The 17,366-nt window shown below is 42.1% G+C and overlaps 2 protein-coding genes across 8 annotated transcripts in view; both read right to left on the reverse strand.

Annotated features, from left to right (window-relative positions):
* The window catches only part of LOC138981464 (uncharacterized), a 32,152-nt gene extending 28,863 nt beyond the window's left edge, over nucleotides 1–3,289 (reverse strand). For all 7 annotated transcript variants that reach the window (XR_011460641.1, XM_070354382.1, XM_070354381.1 and 4 more), the window contains exon 1: nucleotides 3,149–3,289. Coding sequence is in view for 6 of the 7 variants with exons in the window: in XM_070354382.1 (XP_070210483.1) it covers nucleotides 3,149–3,197 (49 nt within the window). In the remaining variant the exon portion in view is untranslated. The remainder of the gene's footprint in view (nucleotides 1–3,148) is intronic.
* A 5,827-nt stretch (nucleotides 3,290–9,116) lies between these two features.
* The window catches only part of LOC138981465 (aldo-keto reductase family 1 member B7-like), a 20,116-nt gene continuing 11,866 nt past the window's right edge, over nucleotides 9,117–17,366 (reverse strand). The window contains exons 5-10 of the mRNA XM_070354387.1: nucleotides 14,299–14,421; nucleotides 13,511–13,617; nucleotides 13,076–13,157; nucleotides 12,097–12,180; nucleotides 10,765–10,847; nucleotides 9,117–9,627 (exon numbers count right to left, since the gene is read on the reverse strand). Coding sequence (XP_070210488.1) covers nucleotides 9,567–9,627; nucleotides 10,765–10,847; nucleotides 12,097–12,180; nucleotides 13,076–13,157; nucleotides 13,511–13,617; nucleotides 14,299–14,421 — 540 coding nt within the window. The 3' untranslated portion in view covers nucleotides 9,117–9,566. The remainder of the gene's footprint in view (nucleotides 9,628–10,764; nucleotides 10,848–12,096; nucleotides 12,181–13,075; nucleotides 13,158–13,510; nucleotides 13,618–14,298; nucleotides 14,422–17,366) is intronic.

Genomic DNA, 17,366 nt, shown 5'->3' on the forward strand with positions numbered 1-17,366 from the left:
TGTAAAAAGCGGAGTGGTGTCCCTTGTCGGGCTTGTTGTTGTCTGCTCGCCGGCGATCGATGTTTTCTCTGTGCCGTGGTGTTGTCGTTTTCGGTGGGTTTTTGTGTGTGTGTGTTTTTTTTTTTTGTGTATGTATGTGTTTGGTTCATTTTATTTTTAGCTTTAGGACCAAAAAAAAAGTTTAGGGTCGGCCCAAAAAGTTAGGGTCGGTTGGGAAACCGTAACCAAAGCATTTTTTTTGTGTGGCCTAAGAGAGTAAAAGAGAGAGAGAGAGAGAGAGAGAGAGAGAGAGAGAGAGAGAGAGAGAGAGAGAGAGAGAGAGAGAGAGAGAGAGAGAGAGAGAGATATATATATATGTCGTGCCGAATTCACGTAATTGCCGATTCTGCGTAATGGGCAACATTTTTGCCCATTTTGCGTAATCGGCAAAACGCTGCCCATTACGTGAAATCGGCAGCGTTTTGCCAAAATCGCGTAAAGGTTTTTAAAATTTGCCCATTTTGCGAAATCGGCAGCCACTTTTTGGTTTCAAAGTTCTCAAATGCCTGGGATATGATCACACTTAGACAACTAGATACTCCAATGGATAGATATCGCAATAATCGATAAGTTATGGCAAGTTATTGCAGAAAGTGTCGTTTTCGAGCATTTCCGGAGTTATGCTCGACACAGACCAACATAGACCATACAAAACATAGTAGGGAGGTAAAGCAATGTTAATGCAATGTTCTGGTGACACAAAGGTAACAGACTGGCTGTCGCTTTTGCGAAATGGGCAAATTTTAGAAGCCATTCCGCATTTTCGGCAAAACGCTGCCGATTTCACGTAATGGGCAGCGTTTTGCCGATTACGCGAAATGGGCAAAAATGTTGCCGATTCCGCGAATTCGGCAATTCCGTGAATTCGGCACGACATATATATATATATATAGAGAGAGAGAGAGATCACAGACACAACATGTTGTATACACAGAAAAAGAGAAAAGAAAGCAAGGAAGATCCCAAAGAGGGGATGATGACACATTGCATTGACATGAAAACATTAATTTTTGATGTTTTCTACTTGCGCAAGCATTATGCTGTAGACTCGGAATTTGGGTTGCTCCACCCGGCTACAGTGGCCTTGGGTGGCGTTTGATCAAAAAACAAAGAGCTGGTCGACACCCACCGTATTAAAGTTAGTATGTACATGTTACTATTTTTGTGTGAACTTCCATTCCTAACTGTCGCCATAGTTCGGCAACAACAAAAGTTTCCTTATTATGTATCTCGACTAAAATATTCCTTTAAAGTTCAATAGAAGCCAGTAGTGTTTGTGTGACACCTTCCAGCTACGCTGGGATTAACTTCTTCAAGGCAATTAATTTGTTTCATATCACTATTGTTCAGCTTTAAACTTAAAAGATGTTGAACAGAAAACATACATATTAAAATTTATTCTTGAGGCTGTCACACTCACAGTCATAGTCATACTGAATTTCAATTATCTAATTTCTTGTCACAAGGTTAATAATATTAATAATATCCTGAACCTAATTTTCAAAGGTTGCTTTTGTAATGATTCAAAAGCAGATCCAAACTACAAGACAACTGCCTGGTTCAGCTGTGAACAATACCACTGCAACTACTTTGCATGTGAGTTATTCAGTTTGGTTTTATTACTTTTAAAGTTAAACTGCACTCAGTCTCAGTTGCTCCATGATGGCACAAATATTGTACATTGAGACCAAAAGTAAGAATGATTTAAGTACATTTTTATTACATTGTATTTGTAAGCATAGTTGAACTGGTTTTTAAATGTAGACAATGACTACTGTTACGCTTTTTTGGCAGCGTAATCCCAATCTGCCTTTCTATGGTTACACCACTTTATGGCAGGGAGGCTAATCTCTACAGGGTATTGCAGTCGTAAACCAAGTCTGGGATTCTAATCTAATGTTACGCTTATTTCATGTCGTAATGTGGCTCGGCCATTCTGTAATGCAAAGTAGTTATTGCCCCTGTCCGTACCAAATTTCCATTGGTCAGCATTTAAAATAATAATTTGGTGATGTCACTCTACCGTGCAGCAGAGTAGGACCATTACTATCAATAGTGCCTTGGAGCCAAATGACGTTGGGGCCTAATCGTAGTATGGACGAGCAGAATACGCCGCTCATATAACGTACAAAGGCTATGCCAGATAACACTGACAAAAGAAGGCTTAACTATAGCCATTTTGTTAAATTTAATAATTTTTATTTTTTTTAAATCCCTGCGTTTGTGCTTTTTTTTTTACTAGTAAATCACACTAGTCCATGAATACTACTTTCTAGCATCTTCTGTCTGACACCATAACTTTAAAAGTTTAATAAACCGCTAACTTCAAGTTCAACACTTATTAAGAAAATTCACTAAATAAGTCATTATACAGGCCTGAAAGTGGCGAGTGTTTTAGAAAAGTGTACCTAGCGAGTAGAATTGTTCATTTAGGCCTACTCGCCAAAGGCGAGTAAAGTTTGCTGAAACAAATTTGAACCTCCGAACGACATTGTGTGTGTGTGTTTGTGTGTGTTAGAGTGTGCTGGTGACAGTGAAAAACAAATCAGAAAAGATGCATACCGCTGGGGTGTACAATGATCAAATGCTAGCATCAAAATTAGTTGAGTCATCTTGCATCTGCATCTGCATAGATCTGCATCTGCATGGGTAACGCTGGCAGAATCCAAAACTGGCTTTTTACCGGCGGAGTTGGTTTGGCTAGTAACATTTTCTATTTGGCTAGTACATTTTGAGAAGCACTCGCCAAAGGCTAGTGCACCATTCTCTGGACTTTCAGCGCTGTTAGTGTGAGTGTTGTAGCAATGATGTTGCGATTTAAAGAACTTTCCAAGTTTTCTGAGCAAGTACCCTTCACGTGTCCACAACGTATAAGAGAGCTTTTCTTCTGATGACTTTCGCCCACAAAGAACAAACAGCGATCAGCATGCGAGGATCCTTTTTCCAACTAACAGAACTAGTCAACTACCTCTGTTTTCGTTTAACTGCAAGGAATGTTCACCACTCCTTCTGCTACTCAGTGGCACTGCTAGCTAGACAAGGGACTTTACCGTTGAGGACAGAGAGTAATTCTAGCGTCCTAATGTCGCTACAATTATGAAATACACACCTGCTGGTACTTCCAAAAGCCCGAAAGCAGCATCTCTTGTCAGTCCCATTTTGTAACAAATATCACTGTGTAAATATGTTACCAAACCCGTCTCAAAAATGGCCAACTGTTATCCTCAGTAGACTAGCTTGCCGCCATGTTTTGTTGAACCAATAAAACCACGTGATCATGGAACGTGATTTAACGAGACCAAAACAAATACACGTGTCCATTGTCACAATCACGAACACGCACAGGCTGCGCCCTTTTTTGTCACACTAAGTTACACCGAGTAAGAATGTGAACAAAATTAAAACAAAACAAGGAAGGTTACTTTATAGGACGTTTAACTATAGGCTAAACGCCCAAATATTCACAAGTATACGCCGACCTATAATGGCACGGTCTTTGAAAGTTGCCAGACATATACACATAATTAACCATATCCACATATCGAGACTCTGGGAGTTACTTCCCTTGTTTTAGGAAGCAAACACACACAAATGCTGCTAACAAGCGCTGTGCTTGGGGACAATGTAAAACGGATGATAGGTATCCTGAACGCTGTGTTGGCGTGAAATTCATCCCATTTGTGAAACCGGGAAAGCATCTGTACCATCTAGATCGCTGCCTTCGCTGGATAAAAGCCTGCAATCACCCAGCTTACCAGTTGAACGTCAACACAATCAAGTCGTACACGTACATTTGCAGCAAGGTCAGATCTCGCACGACTTTGATTCAAGGCCTATTGCTAATTTTTTGATGGTTTGGTCTCAGTGTCACAAAAATATGACGATCTAATCAATCACTGATTTAAAAAACAAGTATGTTGCCCTATATCCATTGACATTCTTAGTGAAATAGATCTATTTGAAATAGTATTTCACTGCCCCGACCGGCGAACTTGTTGCCGGCTGTATTGAGCTTGTGTGTTCGTGTAGGCTTACTCAAAAAGTCAAAATCACAGTCGTCTCCGAAACAAGCAATAATCAGAGTTGGGGGGAAAACATTTCGTTTGTTCAGTTTTGTTTTGTTCTTGATAGTTTGTTTATCTCTCACACACACACACACACACACACACACACACACACACACACACACACACACACGCATACATACATACATACACAAACACACGCGCGCACGCACACACATTGCATGTACGCGCACATACACACACGTACACCTACTGAGATATGCCTAACATACACGCACGCTTGCAAACACACACATAATACGCAAACGCAGTTTAATTTCCTCAATACAAGGCGAAAGGCACACACACACCACACACAAATAAACACACACACGCAGTCCCACACACACACACAACCCTCACACACACAAATAAACCCACACACGCAGTCAACCCCCCCCCCCCCACACACAACCCTCACACACACAAATAAACACACACACGCAGTCCAGCCCCCCCCCCCCCCCCCACACATACACACAACCGGCTCTGACACACACACACCCGCCCAACCCCAGCGTCCAACTCAACTTTCACCAACAACCATACCCTACTCTCACTATCGCTCTCTCTCTCTCTCTCACACACACACACACACACACACACATACATACATACACAAACACACGCGCGCACGCACACACATTGCACGTACGCGCACATACACACACCTACTGAGATATGCCTAACATACACGGACGCTTGCAAACACACACATAATACGCAAACGCAGTTTAATTTCCTCAATACAAGGCGAAAGGCACACACACACCACACACAAATAACCACACACACGCAGTCACACACACACACAAATAAACCCACACACGCGGTCAACCCCCCCCCCACACACACACACAACCCTCACACACACAAATAAACACACACACGCAGTCCACCCCCCCCCACACACACACAACCCTCTCTGACACACACACCCGCCCAACCCCAGCGTCCAACTCAACTTTCACCAACAACCATACCCTACTCTCACTATCGCTCTCTCTCTCTCACACACACACACAAGCTCACGCAAGCACAGCCACACACACACACAGCACGCGCATACACACACACTGACACACATCACACACAGCACGCGCATTATATACACACACACTGACACACATCACACACACACACCCACACACACCTTTCGCAGTTCGCTCACAGTTCTTCTCTTTTCCATCGTCGCCATCTTCGAAGCTTGCTTCGCTTTTCAGGGGAGATAACCCGTTTATCACATTCGCTGCTGACTTGTGGGTCAAGTCTATTATGAGATAAATAAAAGAACTTGACCTCTACATCGAAATGCCGAGTGTCACAATGATAATCTAGTCACTCTTTCACAACCCATACAAACCCGACAGTTATTTCCGAACATCGTCTATTGACGTTATTTAGGCTGTGAAAGGGAAAATATTTTCTTTTTTTTTTATCAGAAAAGGTTACTGAATGTTCACAGAGAGGAAGTACCCCCAGTCAGCACACCAAGCTTGTCCCAAGGTTGGGCTAAGCTTGGCTACTAGCTTGGACCCAGACTGGCAGCCAAGCTTGGGCCAAGGTAGAAATGCTCACTGGGCCAACCTTGGCACAAGCTTGGCAGCCTGGTTGGCCTATCCTTGGCACATCTTTCTCGTGGAGTTACATGCCGCCATGCTCTTCACATGCAGGATGCAAAGTACAGCGCTAAAACAAAGGTCAGAACCCCCGCTGAGTAACATCTATTGTGTTCAGGCTATCAATTATAATTAGATGTAGTACAACTGAATACCTGTGGTTCTATGTAAATAATATATGGTTTCAGGTGAAAGGTTAAAGAACCTTGACGTGGAAGTTTTCGTGGCAAACCCATTGGCGAAGTTGGACGCTATCGCTGAACGTTGTCACCATCAAAGTGGACCAATGGAAGGTGGTGTCACAGAACGTTTTGATTGTGGCCAGCCAATCTGAGGTCGTTACGTGAGAATCATCATGCCCAGTGAAGGCATGCCAATGCACATTTGCGAGGTGGAAGTCTTAGCTCGAATTGCAGGTAGGACACACACATACACACACACACACACACACACACGTACACACACACACTCCCTCTCCTATTCCCTCTCCCTCACGAACCGCTACTCCCCCCTCCCTCATACGTATACCCGCAAACGCATGCACACACACAGACACACACAGACACACACACACACACACACACAAGGTTTTCTTAAAACACAGCTTTCTTCAGTATTTGTTCACCATACTGATTTATGAATCATTCCATTCAAGCTTTCTGTTTTTCTGTTTTCTTCTTTTAGACGTCTTCTCAGGGCCAGCATCTACACGTGCACACGTGGACAGAAAGCAGAAGGTGACGTCATCACGGACATGGGTGGCCGAGTGGTAACGCACTTGGTCCACTTGCGCTCGGAAGCGAGAGGTTGCGAGTTCGACCCTGGGTCAGGGCGTTAGCAATTTTCTCCCCCCTTTCCTAACCTAGGTGGTGGGTTCAAGTGTTAGTCTTTCGGGTGAGACGAAAAACCGAGGTCCCTTCGTGTACACTACATTGGGGTGTGCACGTTAAAGATCCCACCATTGACAAAAGGGTCTTTCCTGGCAAAATTGTATAGGCATAGATGAAAAAAAAAATGTCCACCAAAATACCCGTGTGACTTGGAATAATAGGCCGTGAAAAGTAGGATATGCGCCGAAATGGCTGCGATCTGCTGGTCGATGTGAATGCGTGATGTATTGTGTAAAAAATTCCATCTCACACGGCATAAATAGATCCCTGCGCCTTGAGTCCGAGTCTGGAGATACGCGCGCGATATAAGACTTCATATAACATAACGTCACGAGGCCAAACCGGTTGCGCCACAGCCTGCGCCCAAAAGGTGAGCTGCAACGCCGTCAATGTGGCATCTGCACTTGTGACGCTACATGGGTCTCGGCGCAGAGAATGCCAACTGCTGTCTCTTGGTGGTATTGGCCAGCACAACCGCCCAACCGCACTGGGACGGCTTCTGCTTCAAAAATTAATGCGGTCAATGTTTTTCTCCGTTCATGCGATTTATGGTGAGAGTTGTGCATATACCACGCCGGATGTTTTTTGTTTATTTTAACCCTGCCACATCAATCAATCAATCAATCAATCAATCAATCAATCAATCAATGAGTCTTATATCGCGCATAGTCCGTGGGTACAGTTCTAGGCGCTCTGCAGTGATGCCGTGTGAGATGAAATTTTATACGGCCAGTAGATTGCAGCCATTTCGGCGCATATTTACCTTTCACGGCCTATTATTCCAAGTCACACGGGTATAGGTAGACAATTATTAACTGTGCCTAAGCAATTTTGCCAGGAAAGACCCTTTTGTCAATCGTGGGATCTTTAACGTGCACACCCAATGTAGTGTACACGGGGGGAGGTTTGGACACCGAAGAGAGTCTGCACACATTGACTCTGTGAAATAAATTTCCGCCGAACCTGGGATCGAACTCACGCTGACAGCGGCCAACTGAATACAAATCCAGCGCGCTACCAACTGAGCTATATCCCCGCCACATAGGCAGCATGACGACGTCAATGCTGTTATTTTTATCCCAAGCTAAAATCAAGTTGAACTTATCAACAGGTTTACCACGACTCCCTGGCCAATGTAAGGGTCGTGTAGAAAGACTTATCTGTCAAATTAGCTGATTCGCTTTCATGAAAATCATCCAAGCAACATCATCGGTATGAGTCAGGCTTTGAGGCAAAGATTCTTCTCGTTGTAAAATGATTTATTTGTACTCCTGCGCTGTGGCAATAATTTGGTGTTGCCCGCTGCTTAACAAATGCTTAAACCGGCAAATATATTGGTTTAAACAAGACTTCAATTGTTATCATGAATAAACAACATATGGCATTTAGGATTTTTCACTCAAGCATAGTGCTTATTTTAAGCAATCCGTGTGAAGACATAACAGTGGCCAGCACGATGGTGGATTTAATTGAAATACTCATTTCAGAATACCGTTACCAAACAGAAAAGCACGATACAAACACAAACAAAAATGGGCACAAATATTAATCTTTTTATATTTAGTCAAGTTTTGACTAAATATTTTAACATCGAGGGGGAATCGAAACGAGGGTCGTGGTGTATGTGTGTGTGTATGTGTGTGTGTGTGTGTGCGTGCGTGTAGAGCGATTCAGACCAAACTACTGGACCGATCTTTATGAAATTTGACATGAGAGTTCCTGGGATTGATATCCCCATACGTTTTTTTCATTTTTTTGATAAATGTCTTTGATGACGTCATATCCGGCTTTTTGTGAAAGTTGAGGCGGCACTGTCACGCCCTCATTTTTCAACCAAATTGGTTGAAATTTTGGTCAAGTAATCTTCGACGAAGCCCGGGGTTCGGTATTGCATTTCAGCTTGGTGGCTTAAAAATTAATTAATGACTTTGGTCATTAAAAATCTGAAAATTGTAAAAAAAAATAAAAATTTATAAAACGATCCAAATTTACGTTTATCTTATTTTCCATCATTTGCTGATTCCAAAAACATATAAATATGTTATATTTGGATTAAAAACAAGCTCTGAAAATTAAATATATAAAAATTATTATCAAAATTAAATTGTCCAAATCAATTTAAAACCACTTTCATCTTATTCCTTGTCGGTTCCTGATTCCAAAAACATATAGATATGATATGTTTGGATTAAAAACACGCTCAGAAAGTTAAAACAAAGAGAGGTACAGAAAAGCGTGCTATCCTTCTTAGCGCAACTACTACCCCGCTCTTCTTGTCAATTTCACTGCCTTTGCCATGAGCGGTGGACTGACGATGCTACGAGTATACGGTCTTGCTGAAAAATGGCAGCTACTTGACTAAATATTGTATTTTCGCCTTACGCGACTTGTTTATTCTTGCTCGAGAAAACACATGCATCACTCAAAGATTTCTTTCTCCTTCTGTGTTCGTTGGCTACAACTGCTACTTACACCCGGATTTGTTTCGAGTAGATACAGAGTCACACACAGAGTCACATGCATGGCCGGTTTTGTCTTTTGTATTTATTTGTTTACCTTACCGTTCAGACAGTCACACTCCGATTTGGGCAGAGGGTAGCCTATATATAATAAAAGATCGAACAAACAAACAAAAAATTAAACGAACGATTTTAAATCCATAAAAACATATATGAATACGACAGCAACAAGATTAAGTCTGTCCATGCAGAAAACTGGTGTTTTTTTAAAATCCTATACATTCGTTATTTGAAAAACAACGATACAAACATGTCTGTTTACAAGCATAAATGTTGATAATTCAGTGACATTTGATCTATTCACTCTGACGAATCGAGGTCTATATTACACAAGTCCATGGCGAGCCTTGATGTCCACGAAGGGAGAGTCGAGGTCTATATTACACAAGTCCATGGCGAGCCTTGATGTCCACGAAGGGAGAGTCGAGGTCTATATTACACAAGTCCATGGCGAGCCTTGATGTCCACGAAGGGAAAGTTGGGAAGCTCCTTCCACCTGAAAATGTGCAGAACAAGAAATTCCTCCGAGGTAGGAAAAACACCCCCGTTGGTCAAAGGGAAATAACCATTCTCACTGCCACCAACTGAGAAGGTTATTTCCCTTTGACCATTAATATCTCCCTCTATAAGTCCTTGTAGAATCTTAATCCACCAATAACTCCCTAACCGTGTGTTTGACTGGTCCCAATTTTTGCAAGGACCGTCTCAGGAATGTATAGAACCTGTTCACCAAGTTTGGTGACGATCGGTCCGTTCATTCTTGAGATCTATATGCGAACACAAACAAACAAACAAACACATGGAGCGAATCCTAATCTTAATCTTAATCCACCAATAACTCCCTAACCGTGTGTTTGACTGGTCCCAATTTTTGTAAGGACCGTCTCAGGAATGTATAGAACCTGTTCACCAAGTTTGGTGACGATCGGTCCGTTCATTCTTGAGATCTATATGCGAACACAAACAAACAAACAAACACATGGAGCGAATCCTATACACACCCCTATACCGGGGGTGTAAAAAACATTCAAAAATCCAAGAAAATCAGGTCTTATAAATCAGGGGGAGAATCTTAAAATGGACATTTATTTTCAGAGGTTACAGACAGAAAATCTAATTACGCAAGGTCTTATCCTGAAAATGAAAGATAACTATAGTTGAACTTGCTATACTGTTTGACTCAGGTAAAACATGATCACACATTATTCATATTATGTAGAACCCCCATTTTAACAAACACAAAAACTCGCAGAAAATCCGGTCTTAAAAAGGATGGGATCTGTAAACGGAGGTTAATTTCAGAGGTCATAAGCAAAACATCTCAAAAGGAAAGATCTTTAAAAATAAAAGTAAAAAGGGGGGGGGGGTTGTATCTTGAGGTCTTAAACGAGGGGTTCCAATGTACTAGTCTAAACAGTGATAGCACAATACTTGAAGGCTATCTGTGAGAGGCGGTCGTGAGGGGGTGGGGGAAGCGGCGGGGAGGGGGGAGGTTGGAAGAGGAGACTTTTTTTTTTGAACACTCAAAATCACACACATACAAACACACACACACACACACTCACACACACACACACACACACAGCGCACAAGCAGTCGCACTGACAAACAAACACGCTTGCACGGGACTCACTCAGGGAATGCGCACACCCTGTAGTTTCTGTTTAACGACGAAATAGCAGCGACTTCTTTCGGAGTCATCTCAAAATCAAACAGCTGCAACAGATTTAAACATTAGATCAGATCAAATAAGAGAGAAGCAAATTTGTTATGTCAATTTTCGTGTTTACATAAAGACGGACACTTCCCATTAAATACATAAATGTAACGATTAAAGTGCATAATTATACGCGAATCCTACAATCAAATCAAGAATTACATAAAGGCATTACATAAGAAGTCAACTACAATATTACAGTACACAGGTGCCGATGCTTTTCTGCTGTTTTGTTTTCTTCAGTTTTCGCTGTGATTTATTTTGTGTTTCGTTTTGTACTATTCTGTGCTGTATAGACTTCTTGCTAAGTTCTGTTTTATTTGTTTTTAGCTAAGGAACATGGTCGGAGTTACAGTTTATTAACCTGCATTAAAAGTTAGAGCTTACGAACGCTCCACAACGTTTTGATCACTCAGTTCTGATGAGCGCACGCGTGCACGTGACGTGTGTGTGTGTGCGTGTGTGTGTGTGTGTGTGTGTGTCGGTGTGTGTGTGTGTGTGTGTTTGCGCGCGTATGTGAGAGTGTGTGTGGGGATGTGCGTGCGAGCGTGCGTACGTACATGCTGGGCCCTGTATGTGTGTGTGTGTGTGTGTGTGTGTGTGTGTGTGTGTGTGTGTGTGTGTGTGCTCATGTATGTGTTGAATAACATCTGTAGGGCACGGTATGCTTGAAATTGAGTGTGCCAATGTGTGTCAAATTCTTCTCACTTTTAACAAGAATCGTTCGTCTTAGCCAACCAAGTTAGGCCCCCCCAAAAAAAATGTTGGTTAAGGGTAACCCGACCGACCCTATTTTTTCCCGCCGACCCCAAAAAACTGTTGGCACATTTTGCTAACCATACCGAGACTAAGGGAAGTAACCTCCTTTAAAATCGACTAAAATTATTTTAATTTTTTTTAATTTTTTAAACCCGACCTACCAAACCATGTCACAAGGCACGACAGCCTCTCCAAAACAATACTGCAGGGCATTGTCGAGGGAGGACGCAGACGAGGAAGACAACACAAGAGTTGGTCAGACAACGTTAAGGATTGAACTCGGATGAGCTTCCCCGACATACTGGTGACAGCCCCCGACAGAAATGCCTAGAGAAGGGTCTCTGTCTCCTCATCCCTCATGTCCCCCCGACGACTGTCCCAGTTGATGATGATGATGATGACCAACCCTATCTGTTTGGGTCACGTTACCCTCAACCAACATATTTTTGTTTGGCCTTAAAAGCAGTGATGTCATCTTTCTCGCCATACCTGTATGTTTCCCTTGATGCGAGCTGGGTTGCTGCTCTTTGGCACGACCGCAAGACCTCTCTGTGTCGCCCAGCGAAGAACGATCTGTATGTGAAACACAAACGATAACGCATCAAGAATTGTGACCCTCCACCACGGAATGAGTTGCATGTCACCTTTGCATGATTTTCATATTAATTTTGTACATTTTCCAAAAGAGTTTGTTATGCTCTTTGCAGTGGTGAAAACCGTTTTAGAAAAGAGCGAAAACTGTTTGAGTTATAAGCCTGTGACTAAGGTGACCCTCACCCGGACTTATATTAAGCCTAGCGCAGAACCGCGCGAGGTGACATGCGACTCATTTCGTGGTGGAGGGTCACAATTGGCCAGGGTTACAGTGAAACCTAGAATATATGATTGCTCCAGAACGTTTTGATCACTTCTAACGTGCGTGAGTGTTGTGAGAGAGAGAGAGAGAGAGAGAGAGAGAGAGAGAGAGAGAGAGAATGTGTATGTGTGTGTGTATGTGTGTGTGTGTGTGTGTGTGTGTGTGTGACGGTGTGTGTGTGTGTGTGTGTGTGTTCGTATGTCACAATGTGTGTGTTCGCATGTCACTGTGTGTGTGTGTGTGCGTGCGTCCGTGCGTGCGTGTGTGTGTGCGCGCTTAAGTTACTCAGCTTTTGCAGTTATTGATTCCAGGATTTTTTTCGTCGCAAAATTTGCAGAAATACCCATACAAAACGTTCATCGATGATTCTGTTGCAGATGCCTGATGAATAAGTACTTGCACAAAGTCTGAATTTTATTGTTTTTTGCATGTGACTTCATCTACCCCCAACCTGCCCGGCCGCCATTTTCTTTCCCACCGTCTAAAATCGCAATGGGTAAAAATACCGTATTTTTTTCGAGCTATTATGAATTATTATATAGTTTCCTTTCAACACAGTATTCAAAGAGAACCAACAGCAATAAAATACAGAGAAGAAAGACCATTTCTTACCTGCCCAGGGTTCTTTTTATATTTAGTGGCCAGATTTTTGACGAGGGGCTCCTCCAGAACATTGCCGATCTCTTGGCCTGAACTGTATAAACACACGAGGTTAGCAATTGACATTAGACTACGTTCTCGGAGTACAAACAAACAAACAGTCCTGAGGCAACAACGCGTTTGACGAAATAATACATGAGTACTCTGTCTGTCTGTCTGTCTGTCTGTCTGTCTCTCTCTGTCTCTCTCTCTCTGTCGTGTGTGTGTGTGTGTGCGTCCGTGCGTGCATTTGTCTGTCTGTCTGTCTGTCTGTCTGTCTGTCTGTCTCTCTCTTTCTCTCTCTCTCGTGTGTGTGTATGTGTGTGTGTGTGCGTCCGTGCGTGCATTTCTCTGTCTGTCTGTCTGTCTGTCCGTGTCCGTGCAGACTGCAATGGTTACTAGACTCACTAGTCCACCCCTCCACGCCCCAGCGGAGCAAAGGCGATAGGCACCACACCCACAGACTTGCAGAACTCGACCAACTCGTGGTTAGTGAAGTAAGGATGGCTCTCAATCTGGAACACACACACAAGAAGCTGGTATCATCATGAACTGCATACAGATGTTATGATCACTGCATGCACAGAATTTAAGATGCGGCTTCAGTGTTGAACCATAGTTAAAATAACTTGCTTAACGCAAGAATTGACCGGCGTTGCACTATCAATCAATCAATATGAGGCTTATATCGCGCGTATTCCGTGGGTACAGTTCTAAGCGCACTAGACTTTAGGGGTCATCATCATCATTCAAATTCCTCGAAAGCAACCAGTTTTAAGAGTCAGTTTTTACCCGCCCTATCGGATGTTTGTGCGATCACAGTTCGATAAACAAACATTGAATTAATAATCCGAGAGCTTCAAACAAAGCACATGATGACATCACAGCATGCTCATAAATGTCATCACTCCGAGTCCTGCCATAATCTGTCATCACAGCACGGCTGAATTACAGTGCCCCCCTCCCTCCACTCCCTCCCTCCTCCCCCTCCCCCCCCCCCCCCCCCCCCCCCCCCGCGATTTAATACTTCCCCCATATTTTACGACTTTGAATTCGTTCTAGATTTTCTGTTCGCAACCTCCATTTTCAGACTCCTTGTTAAGATTCGATTTGTTGAGATTGTTGAAGGTCTTGAAAAGGGGGTTCCACTTTCCCTTGAGCTCGATGAGCACAACAAATTGAACGAAAGCCTATACCTGATTACAGGCAGGTCTGTGCCTCAGATCAGGCTGGTTGAGCAGACGACTGAGCTGTTCCTGGTTGAAGTTGGACACCCCGATGCTGCGTACCAGTCCCTGGTCCACCAACTTCGCCATGGCCTGAAAGCAACAGACGGTAAAACCTGTACAAACTATACTTTTTCTGCTGTTGGTGAAGGTACGGCCTCGCTTGCTACAAAACTCATATCTTTTTAAGGTAACAATCCGAAATCTAACAGTTTTTTGAAGATTCTAAAGGATTCATTGCAACGGGGGATTGGCCAAATTTGTTGAGAAAAAGAAAGGTTGGGGGTGGGGGGGGGGGGGAGGATTTTTATTTGGTGTCATTCATTCTTCCTAAAAACTTAAAGGAGACAAAAGTGAGTCTTTCAAGACCGTGTATAGTTTGTTAACGCCGTGCAATGCGTTTTAACCCCGTGCAGCCGGCACGTAATTTGCATGCCTTTGCTGAGAAGACAAGTGGGGAGTCCTAAATCCAACGGTTTTACCTGCTTTAACGAACGCGTTCCTCTCGCCGTATCGGCACTAAATAAAAGAAGTCGCGTAAGGCGAAAATACAATATTTAGTCAAGTAGCTGTCGAACTCACAGAATGAAACTGGACGCAATGCCATTTTTCAGCAAGACCGCATACTCGTAGCATCGTCAGTCCACCGCTCATGGCAAAGGCAGTGAAATTGACAAGAAGAGCGGGGTAGCAGTTGCTCTAAGAAGGATAGCACGCTTTTCTGTACCTCTCTTTGTTTTAACTTTCTGAGCGTGTTTTTAATCCAAACATATCATATCTATATGTTTTTGGAATCAGGAACCGACAAGGAATAAGATGAAAGTGTTTTTAAATTGATTTGGACAATTTAATTTTGATAATAATTTTTATATATTTAATTTTCAGAGCTTGTTTTTAATCCGAATATAACATATTTATATGTTTTTGGAATCGGCAAATGATGGAGAATAAGATAAACGTAAATTTGGATCGTTTTATAAATTTTTCTTTTTTTTTACAATTTTCAGATTTTTCATGACCAAAGTCATCAATTAATTTTTAAGCCACCAAGCTGAAATGCAATACCGAAGTCCGGGCTTCGTCGAAGATTACTTGACCAAAATTTCAACCAATTTGGTTGAAAAATGAGGGCGTGACAGTGCCGCCTCAACTTTCACGAAAAGCCGGATATGACGTCATCAAAGACATTTATCAAAAAAATGAAAAAAATGTTCGGGGATTTCATACCCAGGAACTCTCATGTCAAATTTCATAAAGATCGGTCCAGTAGTTTAGTCTGAATCGCTCTCACACACACACACACGCACACACGCACATACACCACGACCCTCGTTTCGATTCCCCCTCGATGTTAAAATATTTAGTCAAAACTTGACTAAATATAACAAGTCGCGTAAGGCGAAAATACAATATTTAGTCAAGTAGCTGTCGAACTCACAGAATGAAACGCAATGCCATACTCGTAGCATCGTCAGGCCACCGCTCATGGCAAAGGCAGTGAAATTGACAAGAAGAGCGGGGTAGTAGTTGCGCTAAGAAGGATAGCACGCTTTTCTGTACCTCTCTTTGTTTTAACTTTCTGAGCGTGTTTTTAATCCAAACATATCATATCTATATGTTTTTGGAATCAGGAACCGACAAGGAATAAGATGAAAGTGTTTTTAAATTGATTTGGACAATTTAATTTTGATAATAATTGTTATATATTTAATTTTCAGAGCTTGTTTTTAATCCGAATATAACATATTTCTATGTTTTTGGAATCAGCAAATGATGGAGAATAAGATAAACGTAAATTTGGATCGTTTTATAAATTTTTATTTTTTTTTACAATTTTCAGACTTTTAATGACCAAAGTCATTAATTAATTTTTAAGCCACCAAGCTGAAATGCAATACCGAACCCCGGGCTTCGTCGAAGATTACTTGACCAAAATTTCAACCAATTTGGTTGAAAAATGAGAGCGTGACAGTGCCGCCTCAACTTTCACGAAAAGCCGGATATGACGTCATCAAAGACATTTATAAAAAAAATGAAAAAAACGTATGGGGATATCAATCCCAGGAACTCTCATGTCAAATTTCATAAAGATCGGTCCAGTAGTTTGGTCTGAATCGCTCTACACGCACGCACGCACGCACGCACGCACACACACACACACACACACACACACACACACACATACACCACGACCCTCGTTTCGATTCCCCCTCGATGTTAAAATATTTAGTCAAAACTTGACTAAATATAATAAAAAAAACGCTGGCGCTGGACCCAAGTACTCTTCAGACTGGCTCGCTCCCCCCGTATGAACGTTTTTGTCTTGTGGACGTGGATTTAATAAAAAATAAATTATTTATTTATTTTACACAATTAAAAAAATTATTAGAGTAAAATAAAACATTAAAACGTTCATAATAAACAATAGTAAATAAGAATTTAAAAAAAATAAATAGACCGCCCATGCCGGGAATCGAACCCGGATCACTTGGATTTAAAAAAAACCAAAAACAAACAAATTATTTATTTATTTTACACAATTAAAAAAATTATTAGAGTAAAATAAAACATTAAAACGTTCATAATAAACAATAGTAAACAAGAATTTATTATTAAAAAAAATAAAAATAAAAAAATAAAAAAAATAGAGAGCCCATGCCGGGAATCGAACCCGGATCACTTTAGCAATAGTCGGAAACGCTTTCCACCAAGCCACCAATTCTATCATTCGCCAGTGAACTCAAATGCCTATACTCCTCGCGCACAGTGGTACACGCACGCAAAGCACGCACGCACGCAATAAGCCTGGTGTCGCTGTCGCTGGCTGGCTGGCGGATTAGCCGAACGGCTGTTCTATCCCACCGCGAATTGCGCCCGCCGTTAAGAGTGGATTTTGTGATTTATTTGGCATTTAGGTCCCAGGTAACATTATGAAGTTTTAATACGATCAATCGGACCTATTATCAAGCTAGTGTATCAACTTTTGAAAGAACTGCGCCCAGTAGTTTCTCAGCAATAAGCCGTTAAGTCGAGACAGA

The sequence above is a fragment of the Littorina saxatilis genome, linkage group LG12, assembly GCF_037325665.1.
Source record: "Littorina saxatilis isolate snail1 linkage group LG12, US_GU_Lsax_2.0, whole genome shotgun sequence".
Taxonomy (NCBI): domain Eukaryota; kingdom Metazoa; phylum Mollusca; class Gastropoda; order Littorinimorpha; family Littorinidae; genus Littorina; species Littorina saxatilis.